Source organism: Talpa europaea (assembly GCF_964194135.1).
Source record: "Talpa europaea genome assembly, chromosome: 8".
NCBI lineage: Eukaryota > Metazoa > Chordata > Mammalia > Eulipotyphla > Talpidae > Talpa > Talpa europaea.
Genome location: NC_140075.1, coordinates 18,381,956 through 18,401,584, shown reverse-complemented (window position 1 = coordinate 18,401,584; position 19,629 = coordinate 18,381,956). Strand labels below are relative to the sequence as shown.

Sequence of the window (19,629 nt, the reverse complement as noted above, 5' to 3'; positions counted from 1 at the left end):
ACCGGGGCTGGGGCCATAGGGAGGGACTGTTGGTTGACTATGAGATTCAACTGGAGCAGAATCCTAAGATCAGCTGAAATGTCCCTCATTTTCCAATCCCAGATACTGTGTGATAAAGGCATGTTTCAGGAGCTGAACACAAAAGGCTCAACAGAGAGCAAGAGACACGGAGCTGCTCCACTCCACACCCTGAGAGGTACCTCCGGGGCACGCCTGTGACTGTCCTTGCAGGTGTCATGTTTTATTCTGCTCAATATTTTTATGCAGATGACGGCTCCAGGGGTGACCAATCTCACGGCCATGACAGAATTCATTCTCTAGGGGTTCCCAACCCAGGGGACTATGGGCTTCCTGCATCCACTGCTCTTCTTCCTGGTCTACCTGTGTGCCCTGCTGGGGAAAGGGCTCATCGTCTTCATCACCACTCTGGATGGGCACCTACACACCTCCATGTACTTCTTCCTGAGGAGTCTGTCCCTCACGGAACTCTGCCTCATCTCAGCCACGGTCCCCAAGTCCATTGCCAACTCTCTGAGGCACAACAGCTCCATCTCCTTCCTGGGCTGTGTCCTCCATGTCTTAATGGTGATTATGTCTTCAATTACAGAGATGCACCTGCTCACGGTGACGAGCCTTGACCACTATGCTGCCATCTGCCCCCCCTGCACTATGATGTCATCATGAGCAGGGACAGGTGTGTGCAGCTGTCAGCTATGTCCTGGCCGGGTGGGGGTGTCATCTCTCTGATGCACACAGCTGGAACCTTTTCATTATCCTACTGTGGGTCCACTGTGGTGCACCGGTTCTTCTGTGATGTCCCCCAGTTATTGTCTATTTCCTGCACAGAAAATCTAATGAGCGAACTTGTCCCCATTCTCATTAATGTGACATTGGATTTGGGTTGTTTTACTTTCATCGTCATTTCCTATGTCCACATCTTCTCTGCTGTCAGGAAGATCCCATCCACAGAAGGGAAGGCCAAAGTCTACTCCACCTGCCTTCCCCACCTGCTGTTTGTGGTGCTGTTTCTCTCCACTGGAAGTTTTGCTCATTTAAAGCCAAGCTCAAATACACCGTCCATATCTGACCTGGTCATTTCTGTGTTCTACACGGTTGTGCCCCCCACCCTAAATCCCGTCATATACAGTCTGAGGAACCAAGCCATGAGGTTGGCTGTGGGGAGACTGCTGAAGGGCCAATAGTATAAGATGTGAGATATCACAATCTAAAATTACAGCCACTCATTTATTCAGTTTTTCCCTTTACCTCTACATGTTATTGTTTATAAAGTACAGATTTCTTGCATTAGGATTTTTCCTTTTCCAGGAATTTATATTCTGATATTCTTCCATAAGCTGTAAAGTTTTCCTAATTACTGCTATCATTTGCCAAACCTCCAATTATGTGATGTTCATAAACTGAATTTCCACTTATGTTTGAAAACATAGAAAAAATTGCATAGAGAGAATGCTCTAGAACCCACCCATCCTGTGGAGGGGAGGGGAAACAGCTGAGTGGTGTCCCCCACCCTTTACAATTATATTGGGGTGTCTTCCTCTAAGAGACATTCATGTTTCTGTTCAAAAGACAAATGGAAACCACAGTTGACTCTGCCAGAAATGGAAGGATGGAAGCTTCCTTGGGGAAAATGGAGTCTATACTACCCCCTACAACTGATGTGAATATTAATTTCTATGATGCCTGATTTGATTGCAACAGGACTACACTGTTTAAGTACTACAATAAAAGTAAAAAGTGTATGATATTTATTGAGGAACTACATTTTTACTTTTCAAATATATATTTTTTATACACATCAAATAAAGGGTTTATTTTTGGGTTCCCTTAGTTTCTGAAATTGTATTTTGAGTCTTACGCCAGGACTTCTTGTTGACTCTGGTAGATGACATTCACTTCCCTTTTCTTCTGCTTTGGAAATAGCTATCTATTATACTATGTAAAGAACATAATGTAAAGGTCAGCATGACACTATTTGTAAATATTTATTCTTGTACATCATTTGTACCCTAAATACTCACCTTCTCATTACCGTCTTCCTTCTACTGAGACCATGAGCTGGGTTGATGTTCTTCCCTCAAGAGTATTTTCATGGAGCAGGTCACTGTGTTTCCACACTCACCTAACTGATCATTACATACTCAGTCCAGAAATCATTTATTTTAAAAATATATATGGGAACCACCAGACCAAGTCCATTCAGATTTCAGATTTCTAGCACTAACATGTGCTAGAAAATCACTCAAATAAGCATTCATTTCAATGAATGTATTTGAGCAAAGATCTATCCCCTTGGGATCCTTATTTCAGTCTCCTCCACTTTTTAAAATATTTTCATTCTTCACTTGGACAAAACTTCTGTCTTTTGAGATGGGAATTTGAGTTCATGAGTGACATAATATGAAGTCATGAAGTTATAACTTGCCACCATCAAATAAATGCTTTATTCACGGGTTTTGGTGGCTTTCATTTTGGGGTTTGTTTCCTACTCTGTAATCACAGAGCCCCTGCACTCCACCAAACACCCATTACTACCTCATCCACTTCCATGCCCACCCTCCACCCCCTGTTACCTCTGGTAACTACATGTTTTCCCTAGTCCAAGATTTGCTTTTGCCGCATTTTGTACTATAGGATTTCTGTAATTTCTATTCCCAGATGAATGAGACCATCCACTATCTGTCTCTTGCTGTCTGTTATTTCACTTTATAAAATCACCACAAAGTCCATCCGTGTTCATCCATATACATGAGTTCATGGTTTTAATAGCTGTATAATATTCCATTGAGTGTAGTCCCACATTATTTATTCCTTCCTCTGTGCACGGCACTTGCGTTGGGGCCATGAACAGCAATGGTGTATGGCGTGCCTGTGAAAACAGGTGTATGTGGTCTGCCTCTTAGTGTCTGGGCATCTGAGACAAATACCTAGCAGAGGTTGCTCCATCCTATGGTTGTTCTGTTTTTGTAGACCAAAGAAATCTCCAAGCCATTTTCCCAAAAGAGGTGAGAGGCCCTTTCTCTCCCTCCCTCACCTTATGTTGTGTCCAGTCTCTTGACTGGTCCCTGCTTGAGAGGAGAGTGACAAGTCACTGCAGTTTAATTTGTATTCTCTCACCCTTCATGTTGTTGAACAATACTGTGTGGATTGAAATCATGATAGGACCCAAAACCATAAAATAGCAGAAAGAAAGCATGGTGCGATGTCCTAGAGGACACAGACCCCAGAATGTATACAGAAACACAAGTCCAAGGAGAAGGGAACAAGAGCACGTAGGAACAAGAGGCCCCACCACACTAGAGCACTCCTGGGCCTCGGAAACCGCTGTGAGTACAGCCCTGTGTGGGGAGAAACCATGGGCACCCCAAAATCTTGACAAGAGCAAGTGTCCATCCACACACGTGTGTCCCCTCCACAACAGGGAGCAGCACCCCAGTCGAGACACCTTCCAAGGCCGATGCGGACAGTCTCTAAGGAGGATGCCCGGTGCCTGCAGAGTCATGGGCAGGAGGATTCAGGTCCAGACCCTGCTCTGAGCTTTGCAGGCGTGTCCTGACCCCCGCATGGATGTGTTTGTTCCCGTCCAGGTATGGGCTCATCCTGCGGGGTCAGTGGAGTCCAGGGCGTGATCATGTCATTATTCAGCATTAATGTCTAATAAGCTGGGTGGACTCTGTCCTGCTGCTTCCTGGGACCTCTGAGAGCTGCCGATTATGACACTTCTGCTCCTCACACTCAGCCCACACTTTCCGTCGTGTCCCCTTCCCTCAGCGTGTGCTGGATACCCAAATCCATGTGGTCCGAGTCTGTTTTCTGAGAGACTTAAATGTGGGGAATGTGCTCCTGGATGACAAGAAGATTTTCTCAGCCGAGATTAGGAGGAAGGACTAACTATACTTTTTCTCAAGTCATGAACAGATCATTCAGATTACACAGATTACCCCATGATACCCAGAGGGAGCAGCCTCAGTTGCCCCTCCCCCAGGTACCCCACAATGTTCTTCCTGAAACCCTCTTCAGACACCAGCCCAGCGTTATCTCCTGGCCCTGTTCCCGCAATCATATCATCCACTGAGTAGGAGCAAAGGGGGTGTCCTCTGCCTGTAGGGTACCCGCCTGACGGAGTGTGCAGGGGACCCCCCCTCCATGCAGGCAGGAGCCTCCCAGGGCAACCGGGAGAGCCAGGCACAGCCCCAGGTTGGGGGCTGGGGAACAACCTCTGGTGGACAGGGGGGAATTGTAGGCCTGGAAGGTGGGCCTCTCAGCGAACACATGCCAGAAGCTGAGGTCAAAGCCTTGTCCCCTCAAGTCTGGGGAGGTCAGCACGGGTCATGGAACCAATGAACCCTGAGCTGGGCCCACCCACCATGTGGACCCACACTGTCTTTAATAATGGGACCAGCACCTGGTCCCCACGGCAGGTCAGTGGAGGCTGATGGAGTCTGAGGGGGAGGAACCACAGTTCAGTCCCCACAGGAGTCAAGACTAACAGAACTGACTCTGGCACCCTCTGTGCACTAATTATCACTGGGATGTGCTGCAGTATGATGCCAATTAAGACCGTCAACAACAACAAAAAATGTGCTTGTCCCTCTGGAGGAAGGTCCTTGAGGGCTGGAATCTGGACAGCGTCCAACACACTGACGCTAGCTCCAGAGCTCAAATAGCCCAGCCCTGAGGACCTGCTCTGTCCATGAGGTGGCGCAGGACGGGGTGCAACATCCTGTGAGTGCTCAGAGGCTTCCCACGAGCCCCAACTATGGAGTGAGAGGCCGGGACACCCTCTGTCCTGCCATGGGGACAACCTCAGGAGAGAGACTCGACAGGGCAATGGACTCTTTCCCCCCAGACTGCAGTTATTTAGCTCTTAAACAGTTTTCAAGGAGAATTCATTCAGAATGAAAGATTTCAGATTTCAAGCTTCATTTCACATCTCAGAAAGCACCGTAGTTAGAATATTCTTTCAGAAAAGAACTACACATTCTCAAGGTTCCCAAATAGTTCCGTTTCACGCCACAATATTTTTTATGGGATAATATTCAATGAGAGAAACTAACTTTTTCATTAACTCTTCAAAAGTCTGTGACATGTAATACATCTATCATAGAGAATGTTTTGAATTGTGGCCGATGATAATATTGTTTAATAACTAAATTTAGCATTCAGCACAGTGAGTGAATATCAAGCATTAAATAAAATCATAAAAAAACTAATTGAATTATAATGATAAATATATATAAGATGAAAAAATAGAAATGTAGATGAAATTTAAAATACTTATTGTTAAAATTCGGAGCATTATGCCTTTTTCCCAAAAAATTACAACACATAGGTGTCAAGCAGAAATTCAAAAACATTTTAAGCAACAGCCGTTAATGGTTTCATGGCTCTGACACTAATGTGAGCCTGGCAGGGATGTCTATTTATGGACATGAACTTGGAATTTTTCCAAAACTCCGTCACTCACAGATTGTTAGCGATATTGTAAAATTAAGAAGTGACAGTATTTTAGCAGAATTATATGTCAAAATTTATCTTATTATTATAAATATTTAAATAAATGATAAGATTTCACATCAAAACTACATTGTGCCCTTACTGATAATATTATTTTTATTAAAGTAATTTTAAATGTTCAAACTAATGTATACCTACAAGTTTATTTCCCACATTCTCCTAAAAATCCTCCCTCCCCAGGGCATGCCCCTCCATCAAACCACAGAGGCGGTAGAGGGGGAGATTTGGGAGAGGAGAGGTGGGCAGAGCTGCTCCATGTCCAGATGTCCCCACTCACACACGGGCCTGGGGGGAGGAACAAACCTGCACCCGGTGATCCTGGGGCCCTGGGACCGGCAGGGACAGCCACACGCACAGACCGTCCAGCTCAGCTCTGGAGCGGCCTCCTCCCTGAACAGATGTGCATGAGTCTGAGGGTGACAGAGGGGCCGGGAGGGACCCGGGGTGGATGAGCCCATCCTGCAGGAGGGCCTTGTGGGTGTGACCCAGTAGGAGACTCTACAGGAAACGTGGGCTCTGGGTCCTCAGATGTGGGGAGTCAGGGGCAGGGAGATGAGGGGACGAGGGGACGGACCTGGAGGCAGCAGTGAGGCCACAGGGGCAGGAATCTGACAGAGGAGGCATCAGGACACGCTTCACGGGGATGCTGAGCCCAGATCATTCAGTTCCAGGACAGTGTCGAGTCCTGGGGAACAGGAAAACGGGGAATCCCCACAACCCATCTCCCTGCACACCCGTCCCTGGGGGCCTCCTCAGACCAGGGCTGTGCTGGAGGAGCAGGGACAGGCTCTCCAGTGTGGGGAGAGGCTGGACATGGTCACGTGTCCGCTGGGGCTGTGCCCTGGACAACCTCTGGGAGGTGTGCTGTTCGAGATGCTGGGGCCTGGGCAGGAGGGGGAGCCTTGGGCCTGGGGCTGTGGGGAGGGGCATTCACTTGGGATTATTGATACATGTGAGATTCTGATTTGTTCATGTTTGTAGGGGAGAGTTGAAATTTTCTGGTCTTTACCAAATTTCAGAAACAATTGGGACAACATAATAATGACACATGAGAAGGAAATAAAAGTTTGAATTAGCAGGACATGCAGAGGAGGATATGAGATTCCATAGCACCTAGAAGGAGTAATTACCTGGTAAATAGTTTGAATCATTATCCTATATTTATAACTCATCTTATGCTCAATACTTGAAGATTTGACAATTCTTGCTCTTCTCTTTCATACAGATGATGGCTCGAGGGATGACCAATCTCACGGCCGTGACTGAATTTTTCCTCCTGGGGTTCTCCAACCAGGGGACCATGGGCTTCTTGCACCAGCTGCTCTTCTCCCTCGTCTACCTGTGCGCCCTGCTGGGGAAGGGTTCATCATCCTCATCACCACCCTGGACCAGCACCTCCACACCCCCATGTACTTCTTCCTGAGGACTCTGTCCTTCTCAGACCTCTGCCTCATCTCAGCAACGGTCCCCAAGTCCATTGCCAACTCTCTGAGGCACAGCAGCTCCATCTCCTTCCTGGGCTGTGTCCTCCAGGTCTTCATGATGATTTTTACAACAACCACAGAGCTGCACATACTCAAAACAATGTGCCTTGACCGCTATGCTGCCATCTGCCACCCCCTGCACTATGAGGTCATCATGAGCAGGGACAGGTGTGTGCAGCTGACAGCTGTGTCCTGGCTGGGTGGGGGTCTCTATGCTGTGATGAACACAGCTGGAAACTTCTCCTTGTCCTACTGCGTGTCCAACGTGGTCCACCAGTTCTTCTGTGACATCCCCCAGTTATTGGCTATTTCCTGCTCAGGAAATTTGATGAACAAACTTGTCCCCATTCTCATCAATGTGGTCTGGAGTATGTGCTGTTTTATTTTCATCATCATTTCCTATGTCCACATCTTCTCTGCTGTCAGGAAGATTCCATCCACAGACGGTAAGACCAAAGTCTACTCCACATGCCTTCCCCACCTTCTGGTTGTGGTGCTGTTTCTCTCTGCTGGAAGCTTTGCTTATCTGAAGTCGACCTCAGAGACCACGTCCATGTCTGACCTGGTAATTTCTATGTTCTACACGGTGGTGCCCCCCCCACCTTTAATTCCATCATATACAGTCTGAGGAACCAAGCCATGAAGTCGGCTGTGGGGAGACTAATAAATGGCAAATACACTAAGATGTGAGATTACATAATGTAGAATTATAACTCCTCATTAATTCAGCTTTTCCCCTCTAACTCTTATATGTCATCATTTATAAAGCATAGGCTTCTTGCATTAGAACTTTTCCTTTTCCAGAAATTTATATTCTCATATTCTTCCAAAAACTCCTGTTTCCTAAAATACTACAATCCTTTCCCCAACCCCTCCCTACATGGTATTCATAGACTGAAACTAGCTCATGGTTAAAAACATTTATTTGGTGTAGAGAGAATTTTCTAGAACTCAGGCATTACCAAATTTACAAAAATGAAGAAGTGGTAAAAGGGGTAGTCCTTGAGAGTGCATGGTCACGAGATTCCAGTCATGGGCACTCGGTTCCCACAGCCAATGTGTGTCTCTACTGAGAGGCCCATCTTTGTGGAGTGGAGGGGAGACAGAGAGTGGGGTCCCCCCATCCCTCACAATTTCCTTTCTTTTTTTTTTTAAGTGCTGATGTACTTGGCCTATCAAGTTTTTTTTTTTTTTTAAGATATCTTTCTTTCTTTCTTTGTTTATTTATTTATCTACACAAGCACTGGTTATAGTCAGAAGTGCAGGAGGGTGAGAGGATTCACCAGAGCCAGAGCAGGGAGCAGAACAGGCAGACCGAGCAAGTACACTGCTGAGGGGAGCAGTGGGCAGCAGGAGAGGTCTGCACACAATGTGGGACCCTTGCCGGTGAACAGGGATCGAACCGGTGCTACAGAGTCTGCAGGTAGCATCGTGTCCCAGTGCTCAACCGCTGCACCACCAGGGGAGGCCCCCTCACAATTTCTAACTGAGCATTTTCCTCTAGGAGAAGTTCATGTTTCTGCTCCAATTACAATGGGAAACCACACTTGACTGTGCCAGAGATGGAAGGATGGAGTTTTCTTGGTTAGTCGGAATCTATGATTGAATCCTGGAATTGATGGGAACATTAATTTGTATGATGCCCTGTTTTGATGCTAATGTAACTAACATTCCCTTGATGTGGAATTTTCAAAAGTAAAGTTATTTGAATTATTTTTGAAGAAGTACATTTCTACTTAAAAATTTATGATTTTAATTTTTGTACTTATTTTTAGGTTCCTTATTTTTCCAGATTGTATCTTGATCCTATACCAGGTCTTCTTCTTGACCTTCTTGTAGATTACACTTAAGCCCAGTTTTCTTCTACAAGGAAAATATGTTTTTTTTAATATGTAAAACATCATTCAAAATAAAGCCGGGCAATATTTGTTCATTCTACACATCTGCACTCAGTGTTATTGTTTCCCTAACCCTGAGAATGTGAGCTGGCCTTGTTGTTCTTGCTCTCAAGTACTTTCTCTGGAACAAGTCACTGTGTTTCCAAACTCTCCTGATTGATTATCACATATTTGTCCATAAAAAATATTTCTTATAATAATATGTGTAGTTAACCACAAAACCTGACTAGTCCATTCAAATTTCAGAATTAAACATGAGTTAGAAAATCACTCAAATTATGGGCCTCTCTGGCGGTGCAAAGGGTTAAGATGCAACCTATGAAGCTATCTGCATCCACTGAATCACCAGTTCAATCCCAGGCCAGGGAGCTACCCACATGGTGCAGCATAACTCTCCTTGCTCTCCTGCAGCTCCCCTTAGCAGTATATTTCAGTACATCTGCTTGTTATGCTCCCCACTCTGTCTCCGGTGAATCCTCTCATCCTCCACACCTCTGGCCTGTACCCCAGTTCTTATATATATAATAAATAAATCTTTTTAAAAATAAACAGAAAAAAAAAGAAAATCACTCAAAGTAATATTCATTTCAGTGATAGTATGAGATCACAGTTGCCATCCCTTGGGATATGACATCATTCCCTGGTCAGATTCCTGTTAATGTATTTTCTATTTTTCTTTAAACAAATCCAGTGTCTGTTGAGAAGGGATCTTTACCATGAATGTGTCATTGCAATGTCACGTTAATTTGTTATATGTTCTTATCAAGGATGACATTTACACTTTGTACTGTTTTCATCGTGGGACACTTTTCACTCCCCCACACGCACAAGTGTCCACTCAGAATCTACTAAATGCCCTGCAGTGCCCGGCCCCTCCAACCACACTCCTATCTCCTCCCTGGTTCCCTCTGGTAATGAGCAAAATTTTGCACTCAGTCCAACATTTCCATGTGCTGTTTGCTACTATACTTTTTCAGTTATTGAATTTTTATATTATCTTCCACATATGGGTGAGACCACCAATGTCTTTCACTTTGTAATGTATCTCACTAGCATACGCAGCTCAATGTCCTCCTTTGGTCCCAAAGGGCATGGACTCATCTTTTTAATAGCTGTGTAGTATTCCACTGAGTGTGGACCCACATTGTTTGTTCACTCTTCTGTGCACTGCACTTGGGTTGGGGCCATGGCCACCAACAGTGGTCAGTGCAGCTGTGACCACAGGTGTATGCTGTCTGCACTGTAGAGTCTGCGCATCTGGGATAACACCCAGCAGAGGGTGATCCAACCTGTGGGAGCTCTGTTTCCATCGTCTGAAGACATCTCCACGCCATTTGGCATCAGAGGTGAGGAGCCCTTTATTTCCTTCCCTTCTCACAGGTGACAGCTCATTACAGTTTGGATTTCTATTTTCCTTATTAGTGCAGTTGAACAATTTGGAATGGATTAAAAATCTGCATTGGATGAAGCCTTAAGATACCAGAAAGCACACCTGGGTACTGCTCACTGCATATCTACCTCACAGATGTGCTTGGGGACACACGCCAAGGACCAGGGAACAAGGGCATGTAGGAACAAGCCCCCCCCAACACCAGAGAGCTTCTGTGCCTCAGAAGAAGCCTTCCCCAAAATGGGTGCCTGCACTGGGAGATGATTGTGCACATCACACACCTGACAAGGGCGAGTGTCCAAAATACGCAAAACCTACAAACCCAGCACAGAAAGAGACACCCCAACCACACATGGCCCGGGCCTCTCCCGCCGCCTCTGCATCCGCGTCTGCCCATCGGAGGGCCCGCCCCCGGGCCGGGCCAGGCCTCACCCTGCCCCTCCCACGCGCTCCGGCCTGACCTGGAGCTTTTTGGGGCCATCGTCGCGACCGTGTCCTATCTGTATTCTGCGCATGGCTGCCCCTCCCTGGGTCCACTGTCTGCATCCACAAAAACAGCTCACGAGGCGGGAGTGCAGAAGCTGAGCATGGGCAGCGCCTGACCGCGGAAGATGCCTGCTGTCCTGCACCCAGGAGCCCAGAAGTGTGGGGCGGGTTGTGCTCGGGCCGTGTCTCCCAGGCCAGGCTGCTGTCAGCGTGCTGGCCCCATGCGTGCTGTGAGGCGCCCACGGGCCACTGGTGACTGGAGGGGCTGCCGTGCCGCCCACCCTCACGCAGGGCCGCTGCCCCAGAGGCTGCTGCTGATGATGATGAGGACACGCTTCCCTCGCTCTCACGGGCACGGTGCCATCCGCGCTCCCGACCCAGGGCAAGGAAGGAGCGGCTGTGAAAGCTGTTCACTGCGCGTAGAGCAGGATGACAAAAACATTGTGAAAATGTATTAGGTGGAATTTTGAGGAACAAATAAGAGGATGTAAGTTTGTAACTATAACAACAAAAGCAGAAACACCAGCCCCCTCGTAGTCTAGTGTCTGCAGACATCGCCGAGGATGGCACCGCAGCCTCGCCCTGTACCTGCACGTGTTTGTCCCCATCTGCTAGCCTCACCCAGAGGGTCGAGTTTCCCAGTACGGGTTGAATTGACAAAATTACGGGATTTGCGTGCATTAATATAACACCATCATTTAGTGTAGACATAAAGACATGCAAAGAATATTGAGAAGGGCCTCCCCGATGGCGCAGTGGTTGAGCGCTGGGCTGTGAAGCTGCCCGCAGCCTCTGAAGCGCAGGTTTGATCCCCGGCCACCGGGCGAGGGTCCCACATGGCGTTCAGACCTCTCCTGCCGCCCGCTGCTCCCCTCAGCAGTGTACTTCGTCAGTCTGCCTATTCTGCTCCCTGCTCTGGCTCTGGTGAATTCTCTCACCCTCCGGAGCTTCTGACTATACCCAGTACTTGTTGTATAACTAAAGAAATAAGTCTTAAAAGAATATTAAGAAGATTTAAATTTGGGAAGTTAAAATGCCCGGTGTGTTTTGCTGGCTGTCTGGCTACAGATCCTCTCTGCTGACTCCATCGATCTTTCCCATCTGTGATGTCCAATACTTCAAAATTTCACACCAAAAATTCCATGATAAAATGTAGTTCCAATTGGATATCACACATTTAATTCATTCTCAGACATTCACACCATGAGAAGCAAGTCAGGCTGATCTTGCCTTTGGCCCAGGTGAGTTCAGGTGGGCACAATATAAATTTGGAGGCAGCCAGGAACGGTTAGAAGAAATGGCGAAATCTTGATTTTTGAACTTCTGGGTTGACGACTTGTAAATGACTGGTATTATTAACTTTATTTTTTTGCCCATAGATAATTTTGTGAATATTAATCCTTGATTCTCTTATAGTTTACTGGTCAATAAAAGTGATGGGATGCAATGAAAATTCAATATGCATACTGAATTGTGAAACTGAATTAAACCATTATAACCTTATACTGAGAATATTCATTGCCAACAAATTTGCCAAGTTTGTATGACATAATTAAAATATTTTAATTAATCAAACATTAACTGTCTCAGTGTTGTATGATTTCAAATTCATACCCAATTACTCCCAATTAAAACTATTGTGGATAGCATGATAATATACTCTAAGATCTCTCAGTATATCCGTTTTCATTCTTTTGAATGTTACCACCCAATTCACCCAACCCCACTTATTGAAGACTCTTCACTTGCTCCAGTGTAAATTTCTCGCTCCTTTCTCAAGATTAATTGTGCCAAACTAGATCAGCATATCATATTTCCGTGCAAAAACTAATTAAAACAATAAACCGTTTCAGTTAAGTTGGAAGGTTACAAAATCAACACATGAAAATCAGTTACCTCCCTATACGCAAAAAAAAAAAAAAATGAGGCAGAAGAGTAAAGAATTAATAAAACAATCCTATTGCAGTCACAAAATTAAGAACCTAGGAGCAGGGCCTGCCCTGGTGGCACAGGCAGTTGAGCGCCTTGCTGTGAAGCTGTCCATAACATCTGAAGCACCCGTTCAATCCTGGCCAACTGGTGAGACCTCTCCTGCCACGCCCACTACTCCCCTCAGCATTGTACTTTGGTCAGTCTGCCTGTTCTGTTCCCCGCTCTGTCTCTAGTGACTCCTCTCACCCTCCCACACATCTGGCCCGTACCCTGGTTCTTTTATAAATAAATACATACATAATAAAAGAACCTAGGAGCAAACCTAGCAAAAGAGGTGAAGGCTCTACACAAAGAAATTTTAAGATATAATTAAAGATCTGGAAAATACAAAGAAATGGAAATATATTACCTTTTCAATGATTACAAGAATTGGCATTGTCAAAAGGCCATCCCACCCTAAGCAATGTACAGATTCAAGGTAACCCCAGTGAGAACTTCAATAGCATCTTCAAAGATATGGAACAAAATTACTGAAATGCAGATGGAACCACAAAAGACCCCAAACAGACAAAACAATCCTGACAAAAATGAGGAAAATGGAGGAATCACACCACCAGACATCTATCTATACAATAAAGCTATAATAGTTAAAACAGTATGGTAGTGGGACAAAAATAGACACACAGACCTCTGGAATATAATGAGAGCCCAGGAATACACCCACATCAGATGGACAGTTACTCTACGACAGAGGAGCCAAGAGTATGACTGCAACAAGGAGAGTGTGGAAATGGGGTTGGGAAAACTGGGCAGCCACATGCAAAAGAATGAAACTACATCACTCTCTCCCAGCAGACACCCCCAAAAAAACCTCAAAATGGATTAAATGACTTTTTCCAAATATGTGAAGTCACCATAATAGTGACAGTGAAACTCAACTTACATGACTGCATGTACAGAGGCCCCCAATAATCACTCCTATATGTTAAGGATAAATGAATAATTATTCAAACATATAATAATTATTGTAATTTAAATGCAGAGTCACAAATGCAGAAAACAGAACAGAATTACATGAATAAACAGGTTTTAAGTGACAAGAATAAATCACTTTCTCAGATGATTGTGTATTCATCCCCTGGCCAATCCCTTCTGCTGAGTTTCTCCTTGCCCCCCCAACTCACTCTCCCTTCCTCGCCCCTTCCTTCCTTCATGTCTTCCCTTCCTTGCTGCCTCCACAGTTTCCTCACTTTGCCTCACACCAAGCTGCCCAGGTCTCCCCATGAGGGGCACACAGTGGGGACGGTGACTTTCCAGCTCCCTCCTCAACACGTGCTCTTAGGACGGGGCCTACACCTGGGACAGTGGAGTCTGATGGAGCCTGGAAAGGGGATGAATTACATTCCTCTCCACACAGGTGCAAACCACCAACAAACTGCCTCTGACACACACAGTGCTCCAATTACCTGCTGATTGTGGCACAGGATGACACCAATTAAGACAGTCAACTCACAAAGCGCACTTGTCCCTCTGGAATAAAGTCACTTTACAGATGGATTTTGGACAGTGTCCAACACAAGGACACCAGCTCCAGAGCTCAAATAGCCCAGCCCTGAGGCCCTGCTCTGTCCATGAGGCGGTGCAGAAATGGGTGTGACATCCTGTGATTGCTCTGAGGTGTCCCCACGAGCCCCGACCATGGAGTGAGAAGCTGGGAGACCCTCTGTCTGACCACGGTGACAACCTCAGGAGAGAGACTCGACACGGCAGTGGGAACTTCCCCCCCGAGGCTGCAGGTACCTGCCACTGGCCGTTTACAGGGAATCTTTTCAGAATTGACAGTTTAAAAACTTCAAGCTTCATTTTAGACTTGAGAAAGCATAGCAGATAAATATTCATTTTGCAAATAATGAAAACTAATGGATTCTAAATGAGCACAAGTTGCTCAATGTCCCATAACTGCATCATCCTGGGGTGAGTCTCAATGACAGAAAATAATTTATTCTTAATTTACGGAGCTCAAACGATACTCACTTTTTAGTACGTTTATCATACGAGAGGATTTCGATTAATGGTGCATCACATGGCACAGGATCATTATTGCTTTGGAACTGTGATTAGAGTGTGGAGCGCAGTGAGTGTTTCTAGAACGTGAAAGAGCCACGACAGTCAGGGACACACAGCCACAGGGGGACTCGCAGGAGTGCCCAGGGACGCTGCTGGCGAAAACGGGGCCATGATGAGCCCGACCGGGCTCCGGGCCCCAGCGGGTTCCGCGCTCAGAGGAGCCAGTTCCCTCCAGACCCAAATGTCCTCTCCTGCGCAGGGAAACGGAAGGCCTGGGGGGTGCTGGGATGGGGGGCAGGGAGTGGAGACCTGGAGCAGACATTGGGTCTGTCTCACAGGGAGCCCCACTCTCTAGGGTGGGGGCTGCTCTGAGGACAGGGGCGCCGGGCCTGTCCGGCGCCAGCAGGCTGCAGCGTCAGGGGAGCGACAGTCAAGGGGCTCGAGGCAGCGTCTGGGGAGAAGGATCTTTCTCTCAACACGTGGTGCAGCCGCAACTGTGTCTATTACTGGACACCTGCTTCTCGGGGATCTGACCTCATCACTCCCTGACACTGTGGCGTGCAGGAGTCCCAGTATCTGATCAGGGCCAGGGGAAGAGATGTGTCACGGCTAAATTTGTCCTGAGACCTTTATGTTTTACATCATTCAGAAGAATCCCAGGTCCCTGATAACAGTGTGTCCTAAACTGTTCCCTTTTGTTCTTCAAACATCTGGGTCATTTCCACGAACATATCACAGTTATTTCATATCAGCACATTCTCCTAAAAGTTCTGCCTCCCCTCCCCCGGGCCTGCCACTTCCTCTCCCCACAGAGGGGGGAGGGGATGTGATTGAGGGGAGGAGAGAGGGCAGGGCTGCCCCGTGTCCACACATCCCCACTCACGCACGGGCCTGGGGAGAGGAACAAACCCGCAACCGGGTGACCCAGGGCCCTGGGACTGGCACGGACAGCCACACGCACAGACCATCTGGCTCAGCCCCAGAGCGGCCTCCTCCCTGCACAGATGTGCGTGAGTCTGAGGGGGACAGAGGGGCCAGGGAGGGACCCAGGGTGGACGAGCCCATCCTGCAGGAGGGATGTGTGGGGGTGACCCAGGAGGAAACTCTGCAGGAGACCCAGTTTATAATCACGAGAGATGGGAGGAAGGTCTTTCAATGGGAAATCACAGCATGAAAAGATGTGTCTCAGTGCCCACAGCCAGGGCCCACAGAGCAGCAATGTGGTGACCAGTGACCGGAGAAGCATCATCACAGGAATTGGATGTTAAGACAACTCCTTTCATGAGTGTCTGCGTATGTGCTGGGGACTGCGTGACATTTGGGTTGACAACACTGCAGTGACCAGCGGGGGACGTGCAGCCACCCTTAAGAGCAGGATGCTGGCGAAAGAGCAGAATCTGCCTGCATAGTGGTAGTGTCATCCCACAGCACCCATTGGAGATGCAGGGGTTGATACTGAAAATGTGTTTACCCAACTCACCCAGGGCTTCAGGGGGACATGAGTCTGTGACCAGATATTTTTTCTACTCCACAAACTGGTGCAATGGAAACCAGACCCCAGGCCCACCATGTTTCTAACCTTATCAACAAGGTGTCCCACTGCCCTGTCTCTGGGGCCCGGCCTTCCCGTCATACCTCCCAATGTAGCCCTTTCTCCGGGTCATCAGCTCCTGCTCTTGCTTAATTTCAACTGAGTCTGTGGGGTCTGGTGTCCTCCACTCTTTTAGGTCGCATAAGTAACCATGCTGTTCTGTCCTTGTATTGAGGGCAGAGCTCCATGTACCCCAGATGGCGGCCCATCAGGCCCTTTAAGACTAGCAGACCCACATGACTGCCGAGTGTCTACTGAGTCCTCAACACGAGTGCAGATGTTGGAGGTCTCTACAGTGAGTGTCTCGAGGGCAGGACATGGATTGAAGTTTTCTAGGTGGAGGGAGGAGGTTCAGTGAGTTTCCTCCTCAGATGTGGCTTCAGCTCTGGGCAGGCCTGACCAGGGATCCTGAGGCACTGAGGGTGTGGGAGCAACAGTAATAACAGAGATGCTGGGCAGGTTATGGAGAGATGTCGGAGGACAGTCGGGTGGTTTCTGAGGGGAAGGGGAAGTGTCCAATCTCAGTGTTTCTAACATGAGCTGTTTGGACAACATCACAAATCTCCTTCAGAAGAACTGGAAATATAGTAGTTTGTCAGGACACAGTACTCAGAGAATGACTTGAGATGGAGACACGGGAGCACCAAGGGTGTGGGTGGTGAGTAGCTAGTGTGATTGTCATATGAGAAGCCCAGTTATGTTCAGTCTGCAGAGACAGGGCAGTGCTGATTTCTTCCTCTCCACATTTATTACACAGATGACGGCCCCAGGGGTGACCAATCTCACGGCCATGACAGAATTCGTCCTCCTGGGGTTCCCCACCCAGGGGACCATGGTCTTCTTACACCCGCTGCTCTTCTCCCTGGTCTACCTCTGTGCCCTGCTGGGGAACGGGCTCATTGTCCTCATCACCACCCTGGACCAGCACCTCCACACCCCCATGTACTTCTTCCTGAGGAGTCTGTCCTTCACGGATCTCTGTCTCCTCTCAGCCACGGTCCCCAAGTCCATTGCCAACTCTCTGAGGCACAACAGCTCCATCTCCTTCCCAGGCTGTGTCCTCCAGGTCTTTATGGTGGTCATATCAGCAGGTTCAGAGATGCACCTGCTCACAGTGATGAGCCTTGACCGCTTTGCTGCCATCTGCCACCCCCTGCACTATGATGTCATCATGAGCAGGGACAGGTGTGTGCAGCTGACAGCTGTGTCCTGGCTGGGTGGGGGTATATTGGCTGTGATGAACACAGCTGGAATCTTCTCCTTGTCCTACTGTGGGTCCAATGTTGTCCACCAGTTCTTCTGCGACATCCCCCATTTATTAGCTATTTCCTGCTCAGAAAATTTAATGAGTGAACTTGTCCCCATTATCATCAGTGCAGTGACGGATTTGTGCTTTTTGACTTTCATCATCATTTCCTATGTCCACATCTTCTCTGCTGTCAGGAAGATCCCATCCACAGAAGGGAAGGCCAAAGTTTACTCCACCTGCCTTCCCCACCTGCTGGTTGTGGTGCTGTTTGTCTCTACTGCATGCTTTGCTCATCTGAAGCCGACCTCAGAGATTCCGTCCATGTCTGACCTGGTCATTTCTATGTTCTACACGGTGGTGCCCCCCACCTTTAATCCTGTCATATACAGTCTGAGGAACCAAGCCATGAAGTCGGCTGTGGGGAGACTGATGAAGGGGACTCTCACCAAAATGAAATAGAGAAGATGACTTCATGTCCCCTTTATGAGAGACTTATTTTAAATTTTCACATTATATTGCCTTTTATGTTTTTACAATTATATAAGCAACATATATCCTCACGTTACCTTGTGTATCAGATGGCCAGGATAGTCTGCTGCTCATATGCTCTGTTAGCATTGATTATTCCTCTTTTTAACCCTTATGTGCACTTTGATATTCTGTGTATACTGGAGGTAACTGAGCTTCCAACCACTTTTTGCTGGTCTCCATTTCTGTAGCTCCCAGCCACGAAAGGGGATGGTTGGGCTTCATCTCAGTTGTTAGCAGTTCGCTCACTGGGGCAGCATCTCCAGTCTCTAAGGCGGGTTCCCCTCTAACATCACTGACCCTCTCGGTCACGTGTGGGACCAGGGACCGCTGTTGGGATCAAGGCTCCTATACTTGGTGAGTGAGGCCTTCATAGCATCAACAAGGCCATAGGGTACAAGTTAGAATCTGAATAGTCACCATCTACTGTTAATAAGGACCACAAGTGATGTGGTAAGACCCTCCTGGAAGCACTGGTATGGGTGCCTCCGGCATTTACCATAAACACACTTAGAAATAAGAACGTTAATTTCCTGTACAGTATGGTTACTAAAATATTACACCAATATTTTAAATAATAAATTCAAAAATATTTTAGATAATATTTAAATTCAAATATTATCTAAAATATTTTAATTTAAATATTATTAAAATATTAATATTTTATATAATAAATTTTTAAATAAAAATTTAATTACAATTTTAAATATTTTAGATAAAATTTTAAAGCATTAATATTTAAATAATAAAATTTAAATATTTTAAATATTAAAATATTAAATATTGAAATTTGGAGATCAGGTAGGCACTGTAGAAGTGGTGGCAGAATCCTGATCTTTGAACTTCTGGTATATATTATAAAGTGTTCAAATGATTGGCCATTTTATGTTTTCTGTTGATATATAACTTTGTTAACATTAATTGTCCATACTGTTATAATTTACCCATCAATATTTAAAAAATTTAAACATTAAAATATTAAAATATTTTAAATAATATTTAAAACATTACAGAAATGTAAAGCACAGGAATTTTTGGGAACAAATAAGAGAAATTAACAAGTTATATTTATAAAAGCAAAATTAAAAGAGTAACCTATATTATTTCTAATATTTCCAGAAATCCTTGAGGAATGGCACCACAGCATCACCCCACATTTACACAAGTTTGTCCCCATTTATTAGTTAACTAGGTGCCTGGGAATTTGGGGACAAGTCCTGTGGGCACCTCATGGGATTCTTACCCAGAGTGTCTGTGTTTCTATGGACATATTCAAATGAGAAAGCTCATCAGATTAGTGTACAATAAAATAATACTATTATTTAGTGTAGACATAAAGATGCAAAGGATTTAAAGAAGATATAATTTGGGGAAGTGAAATGCCCCGTGAGTGTGGCCTGCTGTCTGGCCTCAACTCCTCTCTGCTGACTGCATCAACCTTTGCTTTCCGGTCTGTGATGCTTGATCTT

At 46.3% G+C, this 19,629-nt stretch overlaps 1 protein-coding gene across 1 annotated transcript; it reads left to right on the top strand.

Moving 5' to 3' along the window:
- Positions 1-342: 342 nt before the first annotated feature.
- LOC311175189 (olfactory receptor 14A16-like) lies at positions 343-18,091 on the top strand (the record flags this gene model as incomplete). Its single annotated transcript, XM_084240104.1, has 3 exons — positions 343-469; positions 6,896-7,068; positions 17,450-18,091. The coding sequence occupies 3 exons, from the start codon at positions 343-345 to the stop codon at positions 18,089-18,091; spliced, it is 942 nt and encodes a 313-aa protein (XP_084096230.1).
- Between the last annotated feature and the right edge of the window lie 1,538 nt (positions 18,092-19,629).